At 37.0% G+C, this 25,322-nt stretch overlaps 2 protein-coding genes across 11 annotated transcripts in view; one reads left to right on the top strand and one right to left on the bottom strand.

The window, feature by feature from the left end:
- MED12L (mediator complex subunit 12L) overlaps positions 1 to 25,322 on the top strand; it is a 560,363-nt gene that overhangs the window by 335,677 nt on the left and 199,364 nt on the right. The window lies entirely within an intron of this gene.
- The window catches only part of P2RY14 (purinergic receptor P2Y14), a 42,217-nt gene continuing 21,936 nt past the window's right edge, over positions 5,042 to 25,322 (bottom strand). For 2 of the 6 annotated variants that reach the window (XM_074298326.1, XM_074298325.1), the window contains exons 2-4: positions 15,324 to 15,423; positions 9,241 to 9,299; positions 5,042 to 9,140 (exon numbers count right to left, since the gene is read on the bottom strand). In XM_074298326.1, the coding sequence (XP_074154427.1) occupies positions 8,098 to 9,123 (1,026 nt within the window). In that variant the 5' untranslated portion in view covers positions 9,124 to 9,140; positions 9,241 to 9,299; positions 15,324 to 15,423 and the 3' untranslated portion in view covers positions 5,042 to 8,097. Of the gene's footprint in view, positions 9,141 to 9,240; positions 9,300 to 15,323; positions 15,424 to 23,379; positions 23,516 to 25,322 lie in introns of those variants that run through there. The other 4 variants (XM_074298328.1, XM_074298330.1, XM_074298327.1 and 1 more) reach the window with 3 other exon arrangements.

The following is a 25,322-nucleotide window of genomic DNA, read 5'->3' as shown; positions in this document are numbered from 1 at the left end:
TTTTTTAAAGGGTTTTAAACACTCAAAAGACACAAGTTGTAGAGGCTGATGATTAGACAATTTTAATTTTAAATTGGAAGAAGATCTAGAATAGCAGCAATATTCTCCTTGGGAGTTGGTAGTAGATATCAAATGAGCATAAAAGAAGGGTCCAAAGTAGGTTTGGTTTGGTTTTGTCTTTTGTGTCAGAATCTCATGGTCTGAGATTAATGAATTTTTGTTAAAAAAAAAAAAATTTTTTTTTTTTTTTAATAAGCCTTCATGTGCTAGGTGCTGAGGATATATATCCTAAAGTAGGGAAGTGTGGTGGCCACAGGGGGCCACCATTTTGTTTTGAAAATTTACAGGGATGATGAGTAGAACTTTGGAGGAATATTGATACTCTTTTTCAGGGGGGCAGTGATTTGAGTCGGATTCATTATGATTTAAAAAGTGGAAAGTAGCTGGGGGTGGGAGGGAAAATATAGAGCAGTGGTCCTCAAACTTTTTAAATAAGGGGCTAGTTCACTGTCCCTCAGACTGTGGGAGGGCCGGGCTATAGTAAAAACAAAAACTCACCCTCTGTCTCCGCCCCTCAGCCCATTTGCCATAACCTGGTGGGCCGCATAAATGTCCTCGGCGGTCGCATCTGGCCCGCGGGCCATAGTTTGAAAACTTCTGATATAGACCATATGTGCAGCCACCGGGCTGCTGATTGAAGACAGTTGGGTATGAAGTATGATCAGAACTGGTTTCAGAAGCCATGAGGCTGCCATCAATGAAGACACATAAGGGGGCTGGCCCTTGGGTAGGAGTTACAGGGGGAAAAGAATAATTTCCTCCCAGATAGACAGCTAAATGTCTTGTGCAAAGATAGATAGAAAGTCAAGTCCAGAAGTAGTTTCAGATTGAACAGGCCAGAACTAGATTGGCCAAAGGATGCTTTATATAATGCTTTAAAGTTTGCAAAGCTTTGTTGCATTTTGACTGTTAAATAGGTCTATGAAGTGCTGCTTTCTCCTCATTGAACAGTTGAGTTAACTGTTATCAAGATACAAGGAGTGCCAGTGATCTGATTACCTTTCCCAATCATCTTCGGCAGAAGTGTTTATCTACTCTTACTTCTTGCTACAGATCAGTGTCTTCCTGTCTCAGCCTTCCCCCCTTCCTGACTCATTCTCACTAATGAGTCCAGAGACTGATCCTGAGAACAAAACCTCGAGAGTGGGAGAGGTGAAACTTAAAACTAAGTGGGTGAGGGGGAAAAACTACACTTAGTTGAATAAAGAAAGGAAGAGGGAGTCAGAGGAAACAGGTGTTTGCAAAGAGAGAGGAGCCAGAAGAGGATAAGGATGGGAGAGTTATGTAGAGGAGGAATATGTTGGGGTGAAGCTCAGTGAAATTATACAGTGGGAACAAAGTATGGAAATCAAGGCGGGATGGAGCCTTAAGGTGAAGGCATGAAGTGAAGGAGAAACATGAGGAAAGTAGGCACACTAGTGGGAAGGTTGTACCTGTTGATAGAGAGAGCGAGAGAGAGGGAGTGACTCATACAACAGTCCAAAGGGCTTCAGAGAGAAGCTGCCCATCGGGGGTGGAGCAGACAGTTTATGAATGAGTGATGGAACAAAGCTCTGGAAGAGATTAGGGACACAAGTTAAATTTGTTGAACTCACAAATTAGAAAACCAAACTGAGCCTATTAGTGTCAATGTTTCACACGCAAGCTCTTTTACTGTTCTCTTATACAGAAATGTTCACATCAGCCAAATTCAGAAAAACAAAAAAGAAGAAATAAAATTTAAAAACAGCAGTTAATGGGTTATCTTCAGCGAAGCACGGAGGAACACTTCTATTTTCTGAAACAGGAAGGAAAGGGAAGATGGCGAAGATATAGAACAATGCTGAGGAACAAATGAAAGAAACTGAATATTGCAGCCTTCAGATCCAATATTTATTGAACTTATCTGCTGAGGTTGGTGCCTGAAGACTGGAGAAATGTTGACAGATCTTTCTGAGCTCCATCAAAGGATCCAGTTGAGGTGATAGCAGTGACAGAGGAAGGAAGGACACGTATTTGATAGATCTGAGGAATAATGGGAAAACCTTAATAATTAGAGGGGCAAAGGAAATTTTGAGGGGAATACTTCTGAGTAAGTTGATCTTTAAAAAGCTAAGGACCCGAATTCTTTTTACCAAGGTTAAAAAAAAAAGACACATTAGTATATGTATTTATGTATATCGATATGTGGGTATGGGTGTATACAAATATATGTATGCATTTATTAGTTACTCGTCCATTTATTTCTTTTTCTGCTCATTCATTCATTTATACTTTAGCAAGTAGAGGATACAAAGGCTCAGAAAAATAATTTTTGTGTTTGTGATCCTTTGGTCACTTGTACATGCTATGAGTTGTTTGGACTTGGTGACACTTTATACTACTGGAAGTGGGATGACTGTCCAGTGTCTCTTTGGGATGGTTTCCCCATAAGAAGCTGTATGATTTTAATGCTGCCTAATGAGTGAAACAAGGTTAATAGGTTATGTCTTATAAGAGCCATCAAATAGATAAAACAGTTCTTTGCCAGAAGCTCCAATCACTTAAAAATAGCAGTGGTACCATGGGCCTAATCACCCAGGCTTCTATCATCAGTCAGAGAGTTCTTGTTCATGACAGCTCTATGATTGAATACACACAGATGTTATTATTCTCATTTTGCAGATGGAAGACACCCACTTCCACAGTCCCGATAAATTGCAGCAGCTGAGGTTGAAGTCTGTGCCCCTGATTCCAAAATTCATTATCTTCTTTATTGAGCTGCCCTAGATTTTTTTTGTGAGCTTTGTGATCTAGGAAAATCCCTGAGCCTTCATAGATTCAGCTAAGATGGGAGACATAATAGATGAGAGCTCTGAGCTTGGAATCAAGAAGACCCAAGTTCAAATTCTACTTTACACACTCATTGATTATATGAAGTAACTTATTCTGGGCAAGTTATTTAATCTCTTTCAGCCTCACTTTTCTAATCTGTAATAATTTTATCAACATGATTGCTGTGAGGATCAAATGAGATATCGTATATACAGTGTTTTGTGCACCTTAATCTCATACATCATTGTATCTATATCTTTGAGGCTCATGAAGGCAAATTATTTGTCCAAGATCACACAGGATATCAGTCACTTAGTTCATAAGCATTTATTAGATGTGGGAATACATTAATGTGGGAAGCATTTGCTACGAGATGTGAGGAGGGCCCCTCACTGTCTCTGATAGGTCACATTCTCATGAGGAAGCATCATGTAACTCTTCATACTGATTTGAGACAAGAAGATGACTTTTAGCAAGGAGTAAAAGAGTATATATATATCATTCCCATATTAGAATAAGTCCTACGAGAGCAGGTTATAGAGCCAGACCAGAGTTTGAGAATTATTGCATCATCTCCAATAGTATGGACAATGGAGAAGAAACCAATAGCCCTTGAATTGTTGACACAAGAACAGTTAAATGGGCACATGATTTTATTCCCCTTCCCCCCTCCCAATAAACCCTTTGTTTTCCAGGGTTTGCTAGCAACCTTTAATGATAAAATTAGATTTTGGTTGAGTCACTTGAAAAAATGAATCTTTGGTAATAAGTCACTTTATTGGTTTTTGTAGAATGAAATAAGTTACTGATGAGAATTGACACGTATTTAGTATTTTTCTCTCAAGCATGAATAACTCTAAGTAGCTGATTCCTTGAACATTATATTTCTCTCTTTAGAACAGAATAGAAAAGTGGCTCTTTGGGGGCAGGAGAAGAACAAGTACATTCCTTGGTCAGCCAGTGTTATTGTTCACGAATTTTGCCTTTTTGAGTATTGGGCAAAATTTTGTAAGGAAAAACAAGTCTTTTATTCTTAATAGATAGTAATCTATGACATATACAAGCAAATTATTTACAAAGATGTCACTATTATATGGGTATTTTTATTTAAATGTTTGATAGTTTCAGGGCCAAGTAGAAGAAGCATGGAGATAGTGAAAACTTTCTTTACAAGTTAATGGGACAGCCTCCAAAGTGATTTTTCTTCTATTCTCTATTATTGGAAATTCAGGATTTCCTTTCTACTTTGCCCCTAACCAGTTCCTTCTTGTTAGATCCAGTTGGAAGCCAAAAATGCCTTCTTTTTAATTTTGCTAGAGAATTAATAACAACTGTAGCTTTCAGATGTATTTTTCTGCTGATGTAATCACAGAGTCAGTGTCTTAGAGTAGGAAGTGTCCTTAAGCTTAGTGCATCTATGCAATCCAATCTATGATTCTTGTGTGTGCAGAACTGAATATAATATTCCATATGTAATTAGGATTAGGAATTAACCTAGGTCCTTCTGTGTCTCTTACCTTTTTTTTTTTTTTTTAAACCATTTTTAGATTGATATCTTTTGATTCCCTTTGTATTATTCTCTCTATCATCTCAAAGAACCAACCTTTGGAACCAACATTGCATATAATGTCTTTTTTCTTTTTTTTTTTTTTTTTCTGATTTATTGATGAATATCGATGACTTTTTTCTCCCTTTTTTCCTCTCTATTCTTTTAATTCCCTCAGTGGATTACAACAGTTATCTTTCTAAACTACCTATCAGAGAAGAACATGCTCTTACCATTTAATTGATCTTAGATCAAATAGACATGACATTTCTAAATGTTTTATACATTTCTTTGTCATTGTGTAGATATATACTAAGCTTTGCTTCCATCTGTCATCAGAGCATTATCCTATCTATGATGTCTGCATTTATTTCTAAACCCACCATTCATAGGATCATCAATTTAGAGCTCTTCCATTTTGAAATGAGGCATTTGTGTCCCGAGATGATCAGTTATCTTGACTAGGGCCATAATGGCAATTAAAGATTAGGGAGAGATTTGAACCAGATCCTCTCACTCCAGAGCTATTGATGTCCACTTAGGTTACCTCTCAATCCCAACAGTTATTTAAGCTACCAGACCCTGTGAAGAGGAAAATTCTTTTTTGTATCTTGGCCTTGATAAAGCAAAACGTAAAAGAAAGAAAATTAAAAGGAAGTTTATTAAAAGTACGTCAAAGTAACAACACATTGGTGGGCCAATTCAGGAAGGGATTCGTGACAACTTTATAACAAGATGGTTCCAAATCAGCAAAAGGGGATGGTTCATTGCATCTCAATTCCACAACCTCCCCTCTGCCAAGGTAACAGGTACTTGATGTTTAAGTAGTAGAAGTATGTGCTGAATACCTGCAGACTGGATGATGATGTCTCTTCCAACCCTGTCATTGAGTCAGTATGGCTTTCAATAACCCGATTTAGGACTTTTAAAGTTACCTATGAGATTTTGGGAAATAATTAACAATTATTTTGTAAAGATTTTTCTTTCTTTTATTGTATTCTTCTTTTTACAGTTTCCATTGTTTCTTTCATATTAGTCCCATGTCTTTGTGATAGGATTTAACCACCAAGTGTTGGGGAGAAGGGAGTCTTTGAACCCAAAAATATATTGGGGCTAAGGGATGGTGTCATAGGATGTCTCAAAAGAATTTGTAGGCTTAGACCATCTCTAAATAAATGGACAAAGATTTGATTGTGTTGCTAAAAGCAGGCTAAATTCATGTGAAGTTTTTAGCAATGAAAAAAGTTTTAGCAATTACAAGGAAAAGTTCCCTAGCAGAATTCACAGTTAATCAGAGGAAGATGCCATTTAGTTCCTAATGAACTCCCCATACCATAAGGTGGGTTAAATTCCTAACGGAGGAGTTTAGTGGAGTATTATGTCAATAACTGGTGGGCTAACCCTGATAAAAATTAGCACCCTAAGAAAGTTAGCCATTGTGACAAGCAGACTGACCTTAAAAAAGAATCTGAGAGTTAGTGAGGGGACAATGGAACGCCAGGAATTGACATTATAACTTTTTGATTAGATACAGTAACTGGAAGTTATGATGGCTTTAATTACAAAGAATTGGAATTCAGTAATACTTTAAGGTAACAAAAGGCCTAATCAAAATCAAAAGGTCCACTTACAATCTTATCAGTGTTCCTCCCTATTTGCCTCAGGGACCAGCTTGGCTTCCAGATTGTTTATAGGCTCTCAAACCTCACCTTGTTACCATCATTTGTACCTTTCTCACTTCTTAGAATCAGTTTTCTTCAAAGACCTAAGACCACCCCCTATTATTAGTAATTGAGCCCAAAGGGGGCTTTGTAGCAGCAGCTTCTGTTTTAATTTTTAGTATTAGTAGAGAATGTGGTAGCTTCCTTCTCTCTGAGCTCTGATTAGCACTCACATATGCATTACACACATTATTTCATTTAGAATGATAGTGGGTAGAAAACTAGCCCAAAAGTCAGGAGGACTTGAATATTTATATGACTTCACACACTAGTTGTGAGACTCTGAACCAAGTCACAAGTACACTTAAGTTTGTCTTATCTTTCAGAAGATTTGGAGAAGGAAATGGCAAACCACTCAAAAGCCCAAATGAGGTCAAGAAGAGTCATATATCACTAAAACAAGTCAACAACAACCACCCAAAAAGTCTAACTCTTGTTAACTTATTCATATGAATCTCTCTACTGCTTTGAGTCCTTTCATAACAGTACTGCCATTGAAATGAAGTCATTAGGTATAAATCATAGCAGGACTGGGAAGTAATACTAGCCCCTATTACCTTGTGAATATATATTAGATTTTGCTGCTTTGATCTATTTTTGTACAATTGCTACATCTCGGAGTAATAAGAACATTTTACTTGTTGGCAGAGTCTGTGAATTCTTTAAGTAGTAAATACCTTGTACCAGGTAAACATTGAATAAATATTTATTAATTGTCACGTACCTATTTTGAGATAGACACTGTGTTAAGTTCTGTACAATGAATGAATGTGCACAGCTCATAACCTCTACAATTCAGTAAGCAAACAGTAAATAGCTACTAAGCACCCACTGTCTACATGGAGCTGTTCTAGGTGCTGGACCCATTATGTCTCAAAGAGTTTACATTCTTTTAGAATACAAGGAACTGCTTCAGTCTAGCTCTGAATTACCTCTGCCCTGCTATATCACGAGCAATATTAGGGCAGTTCATTGAATTAAGCGTGCTTATTTAATTCTTACTTGAAAAGTTAGCAATGATCGAGAGAAGCCAGGGTTTAAAAACCAAACCCAGTGAAATCTGCCCTTTTGCTGCTGGGACATCTGTTTGTGAAAGGCAGTATGGGCTTTACCCCAAATGGGGGAGAGATCTTGCTAATAAAAACCAAACATCACAGACAAACTTCTTGTGAACTTTGGTCAGCTGACTTGTTATGACTTTGAAAGTCCATCTAGTAAAGTTCATTAGGATGAGATCTGTATCACACTTTCTTTTTCTTTTTTCTTTTAGGTTTATTGTCTTTTCTCTAATATTTGTACTTTTATCTTTTTTTTTTCTTTTAAAATATTATTTGATTGGTTTTGAATGGGTCTGTGTCCAGGGTCTCTTTATTTGAGTATTTTCTTGAATAAAGGCCATTATAAGCCTCCAACTTTCCCTCCTCCGCAAGTTCTTCATTTGAGGGTAACACAAAGAGTACGTGAGCAATTTAAAATCATTATTCCATTGCTGCTTCTAGTTTTAAAGAACATTAACTGATCAAGTTAGTCATAATGAATATTTTTATCTGTTTGCCCCTTTCTCCCTAGTACAATACAATCTCCCTGAAGACAGGAATTGTTTTTGTTTTTACATCCCCAGTGCTTTGTCCAGTTTCTGAAACTAAACTTCTGTTGGTTGGCTGAATGAAGGAAGAAGCCTTCTAGTTTGCTGGAATATTTATAAATCACACGTGCATGGTTTTTTTTTTTATTAATGGGAGGAATCTTTCAGTTTTATGAGCAGACTATTGACTAAGTTTTTCTTTGATGCTGCCATAATGCAAAAAGTTCTGCATATGGAGTTGGGTTTTTTCCCCCCATTGTTATAAGTATGTTTGTTGCACAGTAATTCCTGGAGACTGTTTTCTAGCATAGTTCATCTCATGTACTCATCTTGGCTGCACAGGCAGTGCAGTGCAAATAAAGTGATTCTCTCTATACTGTTCCAGTGGGGAATCAGAGTGTGTCTGTGCTGTCCAGAATTGCATTGTCCATTATTTCATTGCTTCTCTTGGTTTTGGAGGCTTCTGGGGTATTTGGCACCTTTAACCTGAAATGAAACTTCTTCCGCAGTATTTCTCTAAATGGTTGACAGAGAAAGAAATAAATAATGGGATCCAGACATACATTGGCCGCAGATAAGAACAGAGTGAATTCTTTTACATAGAGCAGGATTTCTTTGGATTGGCAGTCATAATGTCTTTCAGTTTGACTTCTGGTGTAGGGGATTCGGGCAATGTGATAGGGGACAAAACACACGCAAAACACAAACATGATGCAGAATATATTGCGACTGGATTTTTTCTTGACCGAGATGGATTTCCTTCTGGACCTAAGGTAAGATTTGTAGATTTTCCTCGTGATGGCCGTGTAACAGATGATCAGCAAAAGGAACACGATCCAGAAGATGGACACAAAAATGTAGTTGGAGGCTGTATGCCACTTGAGCCCCATTTCATTTTTGAGTTTGATGCACTTAATGTTGTCGTCCTCCTTAGCATTTTGGTCAGTCAGAATGATGTTGGGGATAGCCAGGAGTAGCATCAGGATCCAGATGAAGAGAGAGAGGATCTTACTGTAACTAACAGTGTGAACAAAAGAAGCCAGTAGGGGCTTTACGATTTTGTAGTACCTGTCAAATCCGATGAGCCCAAAAAATATGATTCCCACATACATGTTGACATAAAAGATCACCGCAGATCCTTTGCACACAAAGATGCTCAGCTGCCAGGGCCCTAGTTTGGAATCACTCAGAATTTTGAATGGGAAAGTTAGACTCATCAGAAAGTCAGCTGCCACGATGTTCTTGAGATAGACGATGAAGCTCTTACTGTTGGAAACGTAAAAAAAGATCCACGCAGATATCGCATTGAGCAGAATCCCACCCACGAAGACAAAGAAATAGAGCACAGGAATGATGTATTGTGTGATTAGAGAATTCAGAGGGCATTCTATATTGTTAGCCACTGTCGTGTTGTTCATCTTTTTCAGTTAAAGTCCTTTAAAAAAAAAAAAAGGCAAGTTTCAATTAAGATAATGGGGCATATAAGGTCTCAACAATAGTAGAAAATAAATTTAATAGAATGAGATTGCACAAACCTCAAAGGTCTCACTTTGAAGTTAGAATACCTATTTTGGCTGGATCCAGGAGTACTCTTCTGTAAAGACAGAAGACAGAAAGAATAAAGGATTTACACCTTATTAAAGCCATGGATTTTGAGCTAGGTCACCTAAATTCTTTGGGCAAGTCATTGTTGTGATGTTTGACCTAGAAGTTCCCCTGCTTCCAAAAATCTTATCACTTGAAAATTCAGGATAAGGATGGTGGTGTGTTGTAGTACTTTCCATGCAAAAATGGAGAGAGGAAGGTTTCTGTAAACATTGGATGGTATCATGGCTGAAATTTAATGAAAGGGCAAACTGAGGCAGATCTGTGCCCAACATTTATCAGCAATAGCATGCTGCCTGTCAATAAATGGAATGATAGATTGCCTCTATTAATGCTAAAGATCCTGAGTAAAAGGTCAATTTGTTCTATGTAGGTATTGGGGAATATAGAGCAAAGAACAGGATTGGTGAAACCCTGTTTCATCAAGGAAACATGATCGGTTACTGAGCTGAAATGTAGGGAACAATATGATTTTTCTGGAAATTTGGTAATGGGGTTGGCAATGACCCTCTCCATCTTCTTTTCTCATGAATCTAAGAAGTACTCATTGTTTGAGTCCAGATGTGAGATAGCCCAGACTTTTGGATAGCAAAACAGACATCCATAAAGGATAGCTTGGTGGTGTAAAGATAGTATACCTCACCCCCTTGTTCATATGTATTTTTTAAAGTCAGTTACATTTCTTGAAGCAAGAAAATTGAATTTTTAAACAACCCCGATGAATTCTGAACAAAGTTTAGAAGACAGAGAACCATGACATAAGCAATAACAGGACAAAACCAATTATTGGAAATAGAATCAATAAGAAAATGACATAAGGTCAATCTTAAACTCCTCAATGGTTATATACAACAATATCATATAAGGTAAATGGGAATAAAATAGCAGTATTGAAATATAGTAAATAATTATTCAATACTTGTGTATTTGACAATTTCAGAAATGGTTCAATCAATTCAAGTTTTTGCTAGACATGAAAAATAAACAAATGAATGAATTAGTGAATATGCCTTTATTTTCTAGAAGATCTCAGAGAGAGTCAGTGTTTTGTTTGTGGGAAACATATTTCATTACTTAATTCGTTAGATAAATCCATTGCCATTTTGAAAATAGGCTGTTTTTTTATTTTCAGATATTCAGCATAGGAAAATTCCTGGAAGTAATTTTCCCTAAAGTAGGGCCTAGGGATTACTTGAGGTTTCCCATAGTTCAGAGGTTCCTAAGGATCATTGGGAGGAATAAATTAGACTGTTGGAGGGAGATTTTAAGTATTCTGAGGGATAATTTAAAGCAGGTGGAGGAGCTGAGGAAGGCTGCTGATAAAGGCAAAAAGTAAAGGGAACAAAAGGATGGTCCAAAGATACTGTGGGAACTAAGGCAGCAGTGCCAGGGAGCCAGCTAGCTTCGGCTACCTAATTGCTGTGTGACTGTGGACACTCGAGCATAGAGGTGGTCTTCGCTCCAAAATTATCTGCAGTTTATATAAGAATTGTAAGGAGATGCTCAACTGATGGATTAAAAAATAACACAAGGTCAAAGAGGACTGCATTTTCTAACTGGGCATCTTGTTTGGATCTCCCCTATGTTGCCCTCCTGACTTCTCTGGCCTTGCTCCATATCTCAGCTGAAGTCTTCCCTTCAGCCAAAGCCTTTGCCAATGCTCCTTAATCTTAGTGCCTCCCCTCTGAGATTACCCCCAGTTGAGCCGTTATATATCTTGCTTATATATAGCGGTTTACATGTTGTCTCCCTTATTAGGCTTATGAGGTGGTTTTTTTTTTTTTTGTTTTGTTTTGTTTTGTAACAGGATTGGAGTGGTGGTTGTTTTTCACCTTTGTTTGCACATAGTAGGTGCTTAATAAATGCTGGCTGACTGACTCTGTGAAATTCATGGAGCATCAAAAGCCTTTTCCAAACTTGTAGCCTTTATATTCTGTTGGCAAATCCTTTCAAAATTCAAAAAATAGCATAAAAATTCCCAGAACTGATTAAATTAAATCATCACCCCCCAAAAAAATCTATAATCATGTTTTATTGATTTTAATGTTGAGATTATGGGTCATAGACCCTAAGACCTCATCTCTCCCATTTTACAATTGAGAAAACACAGTCAAAGTTTTGAAGTCTTATTCAGGATAGGCAAAATAGCATTTGAATTCAGACAGACCTTATGATTATTTAAAATTGAGTGTTGTTTTCCATTGTCCCATGTTGCAATATTTGTCTAATTCCAAAGCACAATCCCAGAATCACGTTTTTATGGGGTATCCTTGGCTTATTCTAATGTCTCAGAGGCAATTTGGGCAAAGAATCAAGACTACCTGAGTTCTATTCCTGTCTTAGACTCTTAATAGATGTGAGACTATGAGCAAGTTAATGGACCGATTTCTGCGTCTCAATCCCCTTACCTGTAAAAATGGGAATAAAAATAGTAGCACCTACCTTTACCGACGTTTTGAGGATCAAATGAGATAATATACATAAAGGCAGTAAAAATGGGGGCCCTTAAATAGGTCCTATGAGTCTCATATTGACTTAGAAACCCACTTGTGAATATTATCTGTTCACCATTTCCCAATTACATTTGGATCTGATTCAGGTTGCATTCGGGAGTTTATGAGCTCCTTCTGATGTTAAGCACTTTACAGATATTAAAAAATGCTACAGAAATGCTTGCTGTGAATAGCTCAAAAATAGTGGCTTCACATTTGAATTTAATGGCATGATAACCATTAAGCATTTGCCATGTTATGTTTACAATCAAGTTTTAGTTTCCTTAGTTTTGATAGCTGCAAATGTCATTTATGAAGAAAAATAATAATTCTGTGAGTACATACCCTAAGGAAATGTGCCATACGCCCTTATGCCTAGAATTCTGTTCTGTAGCTCTTCAGAGCACTCAAAATCTTTCTGGGCTGATAAAGCATGATATAGGCTTTCAAAAATATTCTGTCTCTTTGTAGAGGAATAAATTAGATAATTAAGCATTCATGCCAGTATTTCAAGTTGAAATGCAAGTCTTACTTTTTTTAATAGTGGGGGATTTGATTCTAATGCTAATTAGGAAGTTAAAGGGAAGGATTCACTGGAGGCCAAGAGCTCAATGGATCCTTTCTGAAATAGGATGGTGATGACAGTAATAAGTAATAACTCTGTAGCATGTACTTTGTCAAGCAAGTACTTTATAGTGATCTCATTTGATCCTTACAAGTAGGTGCTGTTATTATCCCCATTTTTCAGATGAGGAAATTGAGGCGAGCAGATTAAGTAACTTGCCAGAGATCACTGGACTAGTGTCTGAGGCTGAATTTGAACTCAGTTTTTCCTGATTCTAGATGCAGCACTATGCTGTCCAAGGTTTTACATTGTTTAGGCCACGTTTTTAGCACGATGTAAAACCATTTAGAGGGAATTTTCCTCAACTGAGAATTTCTTTTCAGTTCTAGTACCCATCCCCTTTTTCCCTTTACTGTATACCTGGCATCGTGCTAAGCAGTAACGATTACATAGCTTAAAAATAGTTATAATTCTGAGCTCCTCCTTGAGTTAATTTTTCATATTTTAAAAAATTGTTCTATTTTGCTTTTAATGGTTATGGGAAGGGGGGGTAGTATCAGAAGAAGGAAGCACGGTGGGAATTGTTCACATTTTTGGGTGACCAGAGCTATTGTAATGCTTTCTGGAGGGCCAAGTGAATTGAAGAATAGGACTGAAAAGAGAAAAAGCATCATTGAAATCCCTTGAACCTCAGTGGGCAAGCCACTTGAGTAATTGTTCTCCTTAACTGTAAAGTGATGGGTTGGGCTAAATAATATAGGCTTTTATCCTGTGGTCCTTTAAGTCTATTTTGGAAGTAAAACACAGTGTAACCTGTTTTCTCAAAGAAGGAAGTGGCCCTTTTGATGATCTGGTTGAAGGTTATCTGATCTTACTCTGGTCCTTCAGAGCTACCCTGATGCCATATGTCAGTTTGGAGATTTAAAAAAAAACCTGATAAACAATAAGCAAGTATATGGCAATTGTAATGACTTTAAGTCAACTGTTTTGTGGTTTTTACATAATAAAATGAGTTGTAGCTCATTATTTGGAAATAACTTGGCAATGCTCCACATGACTGAAGTTGCCAGATAAAAACCAGGAAGGGAGCATATTATATTAGGAATCAAATATGCCTCAGAGTTACCACACACTAAAGGCTGGGCATTTTACTCACAGGTGAATCCCTATCTCTAAATACTTTTAAGAGAGAAAAAAATATGATTGATTCCTGAAGAATCTTTTATTATTATTATTATTTTATTTTACCTAAGAGACATTTAAAAAAGAGATGTTAGACTTATTTATTGCTGACCCATAGCTCAGTGCAAGGGACATGTGCTCAGCGGGGTCAGGGTTAAGGATATAACTTATGATTTCATTGATTTAGGGAACTCCCAAGTAGGGAAACTCCCTCTATCTTCAATGCAAGCCATTCCTTTGTCTGCAACTCAAGAGTGTCTGAGGGTTGTCCTTTAGTGAGCCTGCAGCATAGCAAGTTCACCCCAAATCTTGCTTGACTGACAGTGCATGAAGAGACTTGTCAGAAAGCAGTGGCTTCTTTGGGCATTTCCTTTGCTCTTTGTTTTGTTTTGTTTTTGCAAAGCTAAGCCACAAGAGGAGAAAATATGTATATGGAGAAAACCAACCTGATGTTAATGGTTAAGTCAGTTGCTTCTGGGCTACAAGTTACAACCTTTTACCTTTTTTTCAGTCAGTAAAATTTCAAATTTCACTTCAGTTTTTGCTCCTTTGAAAACTTCTAGTTGATTGGGGTTAATAGGAGTCTTTATGCTCATGCAGGTTTCTGTTCTCACAATAATGGTGATTTCCTTCAACTGATCCATTCGTGACTGCCCATTTTGCAAGACAGTGTGGTGTTGTGGAAAGAACATCAGCTTGTGGGAGTAAGGGAACCTGCGTTCAAATTTCAACTGTGGTACTTTGTCACATTGGGCAAGTCACTTCAGTTAGCCCGGTCTGTAAAATAGACTCTCAGGTCCCTTCCATCACCAGACATAATACTGTAGCTTTCTTCTCCTATGAGTTTGTCACAGTGGGGGCCCACCTGGATTTTTCCTGTGACATCATGCTAGAACCAGTAGGCTCTATTCCATGGTGTTATCCCAGTATCTACTACCTGACCAGGTTTTCTTACATATCAGCTCTCTTTTCCTCTCTACTTCCCACTGCTCTCAAACTGGCTCCCCTTTAATGTCTTGTCAGTAAGAGTGGTATGATAAATCAGGCTCTGGAGTTCAAATATGTCCTCAGCCACCTAATAGCTGAGTGACTGTGAGCAAGTTACTTTAAATCTGTTTGCCCTACTTGTCTCATCTATAAAATGAGATTATCAATAGCACCTATTTTATAAGGTTATTGTATCAAGTAAGAAACATTTGAAGTGCATTGGAAACGTTAAAAGATACAAATTCTGCATTAGACATATAGTAACAATGTTCACCTCTCAATTTTATCTGCAAGATGGGAATGATGATATTTTTAGCTTAGTACATGGTAGGTAGGTGTTTATTGTTTGCTTTTTATTAAATTGAGAAAGATGCTTTAAAAACCTAAAAACCACATAGGAGCAACTAGATGATGCAGTGGATAGACCCTAGAATCAGGATAATTGGGCCTGTCACTTAACCTGGGCAAGTCACATAACCCCAATTGCCTCATCAAAACAAACAAACAAAAAAAATCCAACATAAATTTGTATTATTGTTGTTGTCATATCATAGGATTATAGAATGGGAAGGGACCATGAGAGGATATTTTAGTCTAAACTCTTTATTAATGAAGAAGCTGAAGCTGAGAGAGATGAAAGGATTTTGCCCATAATTACAGATACAAGCAGGCCTTTTAACTCCAAATTCAATGTTGTTTTCAGTGTACCATGTCATTTTGACTACTTGAAATTATCTTGTTTTTCCCATTGTGCACAAAGCTATTGAAATCACTTTGATTTTCTTACTTTTTTCCACGTTGGTTAGTATGAGATGATCTTCATTAAAATATTCCAACCTTAGGAATCCTTTCCATTTTGAAGTAGTCAAAAGCCTTCTTTAAAAATCCTGCATATGAAGAGATATATGTATTAGATTACAATTAATTTAATTTTGGGCAAAATATGCACGTGATGCCATCTAATGATGGCTGCCATATTTTCATGTTCTCCTTTCTCCAAACATTTTTTTCTGTTAATGATGCTGAGTAGATTCACTGACTGTGTTTAGCATTGTCTTTAATGCTATTGTGAGTTAATTGTTGGTAGCTGCTCAGTTTCTTGTTTGACCAAGATCCAGCTGACTATTATGTATCAGTATTTTTAGAAGGTGTAGGTATATATGTTTTCTGGCTCACAGAATTCTGTGAGTGGTTTGGCTTGCAATGTCTTAGAGATCAGGGTAATGCACTATGATTTGGCTAGGATTTTTGTCGTGGATTTTTTAAGTTCTCAAATTAACTCACTGAGCTAGTTTGTTTTCTTGCATATTATGTTAATAATAAATCCTGGTATGAACCGGTCAGTTAAATCTGGCATGTGTCCTTTCTGAAAATAATACTTTCAAATATACCTTGTAATAGCAATAGCATAACTTGAAAGATTTACAAGGTAAAAATTCAAGGTTTGGTTGCTGGTTGGTGGCTAGGACTGATGGATCATTCAGTGTGACTCTCCATAGAGGAAGTTTGACTCTAGAACATAAGTCAGTCATATACAGTCTTGGGGAAAAAAATAAATCTGTGAACTCTTTCTTAGACATGGTTATTGCTGGGTGTCAAAACACATTTTCCCAAATGTGCAATATAAATTTGTAAGGGATGTATTTGCTTTTTTAATGAATGTTGCAAAGTGGTAAAGAATTAAAAATGATATGCAATGTCTCTCTGGGAGAGGAAAAAGGCAAAATTATAGGGAGGAATTTTGGTGATTAAAAAAAAACTTAAAATGTTAGAGATGAAAATTTAAAACAAATTCCAGAAAAAGAATAAAAAAATGTATTTTTCTGCATGTTAAACTAACCCCTATATCTCAGAAGTGGAAAAATCTGAATTCATGATTTTGTTTATAACTAGTACACTGAGTTATTCTTTTCTAGCTATTCTTTGAGGTAATCTTATGTATTCAAATTCTGTAATAAGAGATCAGGAGGTTTTATTTTTTCAGGTCTTATATCTGGAGTGTTGGAGTATGTGTTATCTGCTCCCCTCCCCCATAGTCTGAAGGGACCTTGGTATTTGCATTCTACTTCCCTACAAATAGCTCAGATACCTGATTTTAAGGACTAACTGCCACCAAGATCTTAATTTCCTTTTATTGTTGCCAAGTCGCTTCAGTTATATACGACTCTTCTTGACCCTATTTGGGGTTTTCTTAGCAAAGACACTGGAATGGTTTGCCATTTCCTTCTCCAACTTAATTAAACAGACTTACCCAGCCAGGCTCACCCGCCTCACAGATATCTTGAGACCAGATCTGAACTCCTGACAATAGAGGTGTTGTTCTATCAACTGCAACACCTAGCTGCCTACCCTTTTGGTGTCATTGGTCTTTTTCAAAAACAAAAAACAACAGATAGACTGCTGAACCTGGAATCAGGAAGACCTGGGTTGAAATATGTTCTCAAAGCCACTGCTCTATCCACTTCCTACCTAGCTGGCCTGCTTTGATTTCCTGCATAAGCCTTTAATGAGAACTAGTAACAGAATAAACTTGATAGATGGGAAGACACTGTCATACCTTTTCCTTCTAAGTGACTGTTCTAAGAAATCAAACAAATGGTGGCACTCATATAGCCTGTCTCTGGGGTTTTCAGCCTTTTAAAGAAACCCTTTGTGGTGTAAGTCAGGGCTGGTCCTTGCTCTAAAGGAGCTTGTGGACTAATGAGGAAACAATATGGAGGTGATCAGTATTGGGGAGGCACTGGCATTAAGGGGGACTGGGAAAAATGTATTGAAGAAGGTAGTGAGCAAGAAGTGAATTGTAGGGGGCAGCTACAGCCCTGAAGTCAGGAGGACCTAAGTTCTGAGTTCAAATTTGGCCTCAGACACTCAGACTTCTGTGTGTGTCTGTGCAAGTCACTTAATCCCAACTGCCTCAGCAAAATAAAATAAAGAAGTGAATGTAGTTATTGAAGGGAAAATGCTAGGAGTTAGGAGACAGTTGTTTGCTTGTTAGGAGAAATGGAAAGAGGTTCACTAGATGGGAGAAAAAGGGAAAGGAAGAGAGAGAGAAGAAAGTGTATCTTGAGAAATCACTTATAAATAGTAAATAAGTAAATGGGCAATTTTAGAAAGAAAGAAGAAAGGGGGAAAAAAGTAAGGAGGGAGGGGAGAAAGAAAAGGGAAAGAGGGGAAAAAGAAATAAAGAGAAATCAAGCAGTTAATCCCTAATTATTTGGAACATTTTATATGGTGAGGTACAAATTAAAGGAACTCTAAGGTTGCATGTCACACCCATCTAAATAGCAAGGAAAGTGACAAATGCTGGTGGAGCTAGGGGAAAAAAGGCCCCTTAACTCAGTTTCACTGCTGGTGGAATTGTGAATTGGTGTACATATTAACCCTCTTCCTTTCCCTTATTTCTATCCACCCCCCTCCCCCCCAAAAAAAAGAAAGAAAGAAAAGTAATTGAATTGTACTTACTCTTTAACTCAGTAAGACTCTCCTAGTAGGAGACCAAAGGGACCAAAGAGAAAGGAAGCCACATATGCAAAAATATATATAGCAGCCCTTTTTGTGGCAGGAAAGAACTGGCACACAAAGGGATGTCCATCAATTAGAGAACTGGTGAATACAATTAAGGTATTTAAAGGTAAAATAATATTATGCCATAAGAAATGATGAAAGGGACAATTTCAAAGAAACTTGGGAAAAAATCGTATGAATTGTTGCATAGTGAAATTAGCAGAAACGGGGGGGGGAGGGGACAGTTTGTACAACAAAATTGCAAAAAAAAAAAACAATTTAAGAAGAAACATGATTCTACAAGATTGATTTGTGTGGATGGACTGAGGATGCAGACTGAGACATACATTTTTAGAGATGGTCAATGTGGGAATTTGGTTTTAATTTGCCTAGTTTTTAAAGTTTTTTCTTTTTCTTTTAATTGGGTGGGGAAAAGAAGAAAGGAAAGGAATAGAAAAATATTGATCAAAAAAAGAAAAATTCAAAAATATCTAGATGAAGTGACACTTGGAAGACTCTGAGTTCAAATCCAGCCTTAGACGCTTGTTTGTTCTGTGACACTGGGCAAGTCCCATAATTTCTTTTATCCTCAATTTTTTAAGCTGTAAAATGGGGCTAATAATAGCATTTATCTTGTAGGGTGGTTTTGAGGATCAAAGGGGATTTACAATTTGCTCTATGAATGCAGTTCTATTGTAATTAGCCAATATCCTACACCAGTGAAAAGACCTGGAAAAGTCCTGGAAAATGTTTATATAGATTTGGATTATTTCTTTTTTACAAGTTCCCTACATAAAATCAGTTTTAAAATATGCTTTAAAAATGGAAGTATTGGGTCTGGACTTATTTTTATTATAATGGGCAGCATGTTTCCTGAACTTATAATGGTATTTCCTTTTTATCTGTTAATTTTTGATATCTCAGCATGACTTTGCTTGATAATAGAGATAGTCCTTGGAAGAGGGTAAGGTATCACCCACCCTGCAACCTCAGAAAGACTTCTATAACATCCCGTGTTGCAAGTCTTTGGGGATTGCTTAAATGGTGGGTGGTACTTAAACCATAGTTTCTTGGAGTTCTTCTCTTGTCTTCACAAATATCTGATACTGACTTTGAAGATACAGTGAATGATGTTTTATGTTTATGCCAATTTGTTCCTCCTTTTCTCCTCCCACTTAAATTATATTTTTTCAATTTTAACCCTTGTGATGGAAATTGTGGAAACTGGGGGAGATACAAGATAGTAGAGAGAAGCCAGGAAGTTGCTTGAGCTCTCCTAGGTTTCTCATGGAAGCAATGTCAAATCAAGACTCTAAACAGATTTGAGAGCCATGGAATCCACAAAAAGATGGAGTCAAACAATTTTCCAGCTTAAGATAACTTAAGAGGTCTTCAGGAAAGGTCTGTCTCACTTGGGTAAAAGGGGGTAGAGATGAGGATCTGGAAAAGTCAGTAGAGACTTTTAACCCTAGCACAGATCAGCTATGAGGCCTCCAGCGCTAGTACAAAAGGCTAATGGCGAGCTTCAAACCTTAGTACAACAGGAACAAGTAGGTCAGGCCATCCCAGCACAGTGAACAAACTGTGAGTCCCCCAGTCCCCAGTCTCTGACCCTCTGTACAAGAAACTTGGGATAATGCTCCCTCTGCCCCCAGGAGCAAAGCTCAACTTTGAAAATCACAAAATAAGCTAAAATGGAGCAAAATCCAGAAACGATCCCTGAAGAATAGATCCTTGACTATAAAAAACTACTTTGGCAAAGAGAAGATCAAAACACAAACTCTGAAGAAGATGAGAATGTCAGAGTAACTATATGTGAAGCCTCAAAGGGAAATCTGAATTGGTCTCAAGTGCAAAAGTCTTCTTGGACAAACTCCAAAAGGATTTAAAAAATCAAATGAGAGAGGAATCTGGAAATGCGTTTATCATGATTTGATGCGTATAACCCATATCTAGTTTCTTACAGTTTTGTGCAGGGGGAAGGGAGAAAAATTTGGAATTCGTCTTACAAAAATAAATGTTGGAAATTGTCTTTACATGTGATTGAGGGAAAAAATGAAAAACGATTATGGAAACTACAAAAATGTCTTCTCTGTTTGGAACTGGTCTTAAGAACTCAAGGTGTAGCTTTCGTGCCTGATCTTTTTTTTAAATTTATGATGTTTATTTTGAACTGGTTAATTGTGGCTGATGCTTCTACCTAGAGAAAATGTTGACTTCACAAAGGCCTTTCTTTCATTATGTTTTTGTACCCTGTAAGGGAATCAGATCGGATTGGGAATCTCCACTTTTGTCCACTTTTAGGGGAAAGATTTTAATAGTTTTATTCACCAGCTAGATTTTGGCCAATGAAAAAGAACCATTTTCCCAAGTGCTAGTGTTGAATCAAAAGAATTAGAATGGAAATAATTAATTTGTGGGCTCTTAATTATGATTTTTTTCCCTAAAATGTCACCTGAAACTATAAATGTGAATTCATTTCCTTCTAAACATAACTTTCTAATTTGTCAACGAGTCTGACATTTTACTAGTTCTTCTTCCTCATCCTTCTAAATTGAGCCATTTAGTTCATCTTCCCTTTTCATCTTATGTCTTTACCAGTCAGTGAGCCAATCTTCATTGGCTTTTCATTTCCTTTTGTACTGTCCAGAAACAGCTAGATGGTGCAATGGATAGAGTTGTGGGCTCAGATTCAGGAAGACTTATCTATAAAATGGAACTCACAAATAATTTAATATGTGTAAATACTCGATGTCTTCTAGTTCAGTCATTATAGTTCAAGCTCAAAGCTATCTGGATATCCTTGGAAATTCTAATTGATCTTCTTCTAATCTTTTCTCTTCTGGATAATCTCTCCTTCCTTTATGTTATTCAGTGTTGCCCAGCTACTTTAAAATAATTGATTTCTGAACATCTTGTTCTATTTAAGACCCTACAATTTCCTTTATATAACAAAGCACTCTGTGTGATGAACAACACTTGTTCTATTAGAAAAACTTTAGAAGTCTTCTCTCAGTCCGGTCTCTACAAAAGTTGAGATTTGGTTCTTAACTCATCTTGCGCCAAAACTAGAACTCTTTTTCTGATACCAAGCTGCCCAGAAGGTCCCTCTAATCACATCTACAGATTTCATGAACTCAAGTCCTTCTAACTCCTGGCCCCACATTTTATCTATTGTTCCCTTTCCTCCTCCCTTTGCCCCCAGCTGCCCATACATTCCTACAACCCCTTGCTTCTAAGATTGTCCTTCACCATGTACAGCCATGTGCTTTTACAGATCCACATGAGACTCTAAGAGAAAAGTGATAGGAAGCCCTCACGTCTTGACATCAGGGTCAAAGTTAACAATTTACTTTGTGTCAAGTATTTAACTTTCAGTTGCCTTATTAAAGTATAGGTGATTGGACTTGATTCCCAAGGTCCCTTCCAGATATTAAATCTATGATCTTATTGTCTGCTTTAAAATTTAGTAAACATTGCTCTTGGTACTTTAAAAAAAAAATCAAAAACTCAGAATTCTTTGAACAATCTATTTATAATGTAACAATCACAAGACAAATACAACAGCTGCTTGCAGAAAGACAGTCAATCATTTCCTGTATATCTCTGTGTGTGTGTGTGTGTGTGTGTGTGTGTGTGTGTGTGTGTGTGTTTGTTTTAAAATAGATATAATTTTAAAACACCGAAGACACCAATGGGGAATTCACTTGCCTAAAAAAGATTCCCTTATAATTAAATTATCTTGGGGTGTTCTTATTTTATTTCTGCAGATTTTCCCATATTATTTGAACTGAGAGGACCTTGAAAGTTCTTTAATCCTAGGAGACAATTGAGGCTGAGAAGCAAAGAAGATTTGTTAAAGGTCACACAGTGACAAAATTGAGGGTCTGAAACCTATCCCATATACTTAAAGTTTTATTCAACTCTGAAATTTGAGTTATTTTGTTTTATATTTTCAGATTATTTTTCTTTCTTTTTTTTTCTTCTCATAAAATAACGGGTGTTGTAGACAAAGAGGAGAGAGAACAACAGGGGAAAGAATTATAGAAGCCCAGGATACTGGTATCCAAATGGAATCCATTTGGTCAACGATGGCATCCAAATAAAATTATTTGGGAAAAGTATGTTCCTGTGTTTTACAGAGTCAGCATTCTTCCCTCTAAAATGAAGAGGAGCATTTTGGGTAAGCTTTGCTCAAGCTTGAGAAGAAGGTTTTATAGGTTTATAAGGGTAGCCATCTCTGGCATCATCTAACCTTGGGAATCAAGCAACATCTAGTCATGTTGCTGTTGAGATTATTCATGGAATAATCATAGATTTCAAACTAGGAAGGGACTAGAAATCACCCATCCTTCGGGTCTTTACTTTTGTTGTGTCACAGCCAACTTTGACAGGCTGGTGAAACCTTCTCAGAATAATGGTCTTAAATGCATAAAATAAAATGTCCAAGATAACAAAGGCAACCAGTTATAGTAATATTCAGTGATCAAAGTATTAAAAAGCCAAAACTTCATATATAAAATATTTTAAAAGTCCACATATTCTAGTTAGGAACTCTTGAGACTATTATTATTATTATATAATGGGCCAAATAAATAATGTTGAGTCTGAAACCCTAATATACGATCACATGATTGTAGGTCTAAAACAGGGAAGGGTCATTTGGACCAATCCCTTCACTTTACAGATGAGGAAACTGTGGGAATTAGCTGATTTATCCAAGGTTCCTATGGCACCATTTGGAATTTAGAACAGAGAAGAAGGATGCTTTTAGTGCCATGGATAATGATTTGGGGGGTGAAGCTATGGCTAAGAAGGTGGTTTTTGAAAAAAAAAAATTAAGGGCCATGAACATGAGATTTATACATGTGCCAACCACTAGGTCAGAATGATAATTACACTTGAGCATCTGTCCTTGATTTCTCCTGCTTTACAAATGTCAGAAATGGGGAGCATACACTAGAAATGTCCTTATCTTTCTCTTTCTCCCCTGTCCCCAAATTTGTTATAACCCTTCTTCTACTATTATCTTGCAGGAAGGTAAGCTGAGGGCTGGGAAGGAAGGAGGAAAAGAAGAATATTTTTATAGTATGATGCATTATCATGTTGTAGGTTGCCGTACGGACCCAGGAAGACCTATTTCTGCTATATATTGGCTGTGTAACTCTAGGCAGGTCACCATCTCTGAAGCTTTAGAGAAAGAAGGTCATTTTGCACTAGTAGAGAAGATTCCTTCTGGGATTTCTCTACATGGATAAAAATCACAATTCTAATAAAAATGTAAAAAGCCCCAAACAAGTTTCTCCATTCATCTACCTTCCCAAGCCTGAATTACTTACAGTCCCAGAAGATACTCAAAGCCTTTTTCCTCTTTCCTTTCTTAATGGATAGTGAAGAATAATCCATGTATCATAGACTGACCGCCTTCCCTGACAGCCCAGAATTAGGCTAAGTGTCCTGGCTTGCTGGCTGCTCCTGTTTGTTCTTATGTAGCATCCTCTGGGACTGTGAGGAGTGTTCTTCCCCTGGGTAGGGCTTAAGGAAATGAGTCTGACCCTTTTTTGTTTGCCAGGAACAGTGTTTGCATTTCTCAGTAAGAGTAGCCTGGTCATTAGCTCTAGCACATGCCTTTTTCCTCAGAACATAGCGGGAAAAGTTTCTACTTGTTAGCAAAAAGGCAGATTCCTTCAAACCTGTTAACCGCATGTATGCTTGCTCAGAATTCAGGCCAATACTTGTTTTATTTATTTATTTTTAATTATTATTTTCTTGGATTTAAAGGAAGGTCAAACTGCTATGTAATAAAGAATGGGAGAGTATCAGAACTGGAAGCGACCTCAGGAATCAAACCATCTGGTCCATCTTTCTCATTTTCTAGAGGGAATTGAACCTTATCCACTGCTTGACTTGCCTAACTTCTAGGCTCCATAGTGGCAGAGGCTTAAATCCTGGTGTCTTTCCTCTTAGTACTACTCCCTGTTAACACACTCTGCCCACACCTGAAAAACCCACCTGATCTGTTAGTCTCCTGACCTGTGTTTGTATCTAATTTCTTTTTTTTATTATTTGACACTGATTGACAGGTGCCACAGAATAACTACAAGTGGAAATTTGACTTGGAAAATCTGGCTCTTGTGTAGTGTAGTCTATGTAGTTATTGTCATTGTGAATTGGATTTAAGTGAGTCAGAGCTGTACCAAATGGTCAGTTCTCCACAGTATCTATCTATCTATCTATCTATATCTATCAGCAAGACACTGGAAATGACCCGTTATACAGTAGATGACCTTGTCCTTTCTAGATTAGTCATTTGGCTTCTCACCAATAACTTTTGATCAACTTTCAAAATTCTAAACCTCAAATTCTTTCTTCTTTCCTTTCCTCTTCTCACTCCTTTTCTCCCTTTCCTTCCCTCCTTCATTTTTTTCCTTCTTTTCCTTCCCCTCCTCTTATTTACTTCTTTCCAAATCTAGACTCCATTAAGGGGAGACTTTTATTGTTAGTACCTATTAGTTGCAAACAACTTACTTCTTATTGATGAGTATGGTTAGCAAAGACACATGGATATTAGAGACAAGCTAATCCATTTAGGTTAAAATGAACTCTTTCTTGCCCCCTTTCTAAACCTTTGTGTAGAAAAATTCACAATTGTAAGGAATCACTTGACAAGAGAAGCTGTCAGTCACATCCCCCTTCAAGGAAGCATCTCATTGTGTCTCAGTCTGATGAACTGAGAAGACTACTTTTAGTGTTAAGTAAATTGTGATAAATGGACTCAGAATTTTTTTGCTTTCTATACATAAGCTGTCTGAATTGACAGAATGCTCTTTTTGTGAGAAATTGGAATAAGATTTCTTTGGCACATGGAGCTAAGTTTAAATTTTGATTTGTAAAATTCAGCTTGATTGGATCGTGCAGAGGTTATTTTAAACATCCTTTCATTTTAATTATCTGTTAATATTTTAGTGGAGTCAGGGAGTATTTTGAAAAGCAGAAATTCTTACCCATTTTTGTGTCCTGGACTCCTCAGTCAAAAGCTATGGACTTCTCAAAAGTGAAGTGCATAATACAGTGGATTATAAAAAGACCTGATTATACTGAAATAACAGTTATCAAGCTATTGTTATTACCCAATTAAACCACTTCATTTTACTGATGAGGAAATGGAAGTTTCATTATGCATTTGGATGTCTTTTCTATTTCGATTTCTATAAACAGGAGAAATTCAAAATGCTTTATTTCTTTGTCTTTGCATCTCAGAAAGTTCTCTCAAATTTTTTCT

This window comes from Sminthopsis crassicaudata, chromosome 3, assembly GCF_048593235.1.
Source record: "Sminthopsis crassicaudata isolate SCR6 chromosome 3, ASM4859323v1, whole genome shotgun sequence".
NCBI lineage: Eukaryota > Metazoa > Chordata > Mammalia > Dasyuromorphia > Dasyuridae > Sminthopsis > Sminthopsis crassicaudata.
The sequence above is the reverse complement of the archived record's forward strand: the minus strand, read 5'-3'. Positions and strand labels throughout refer to the sequence as shown.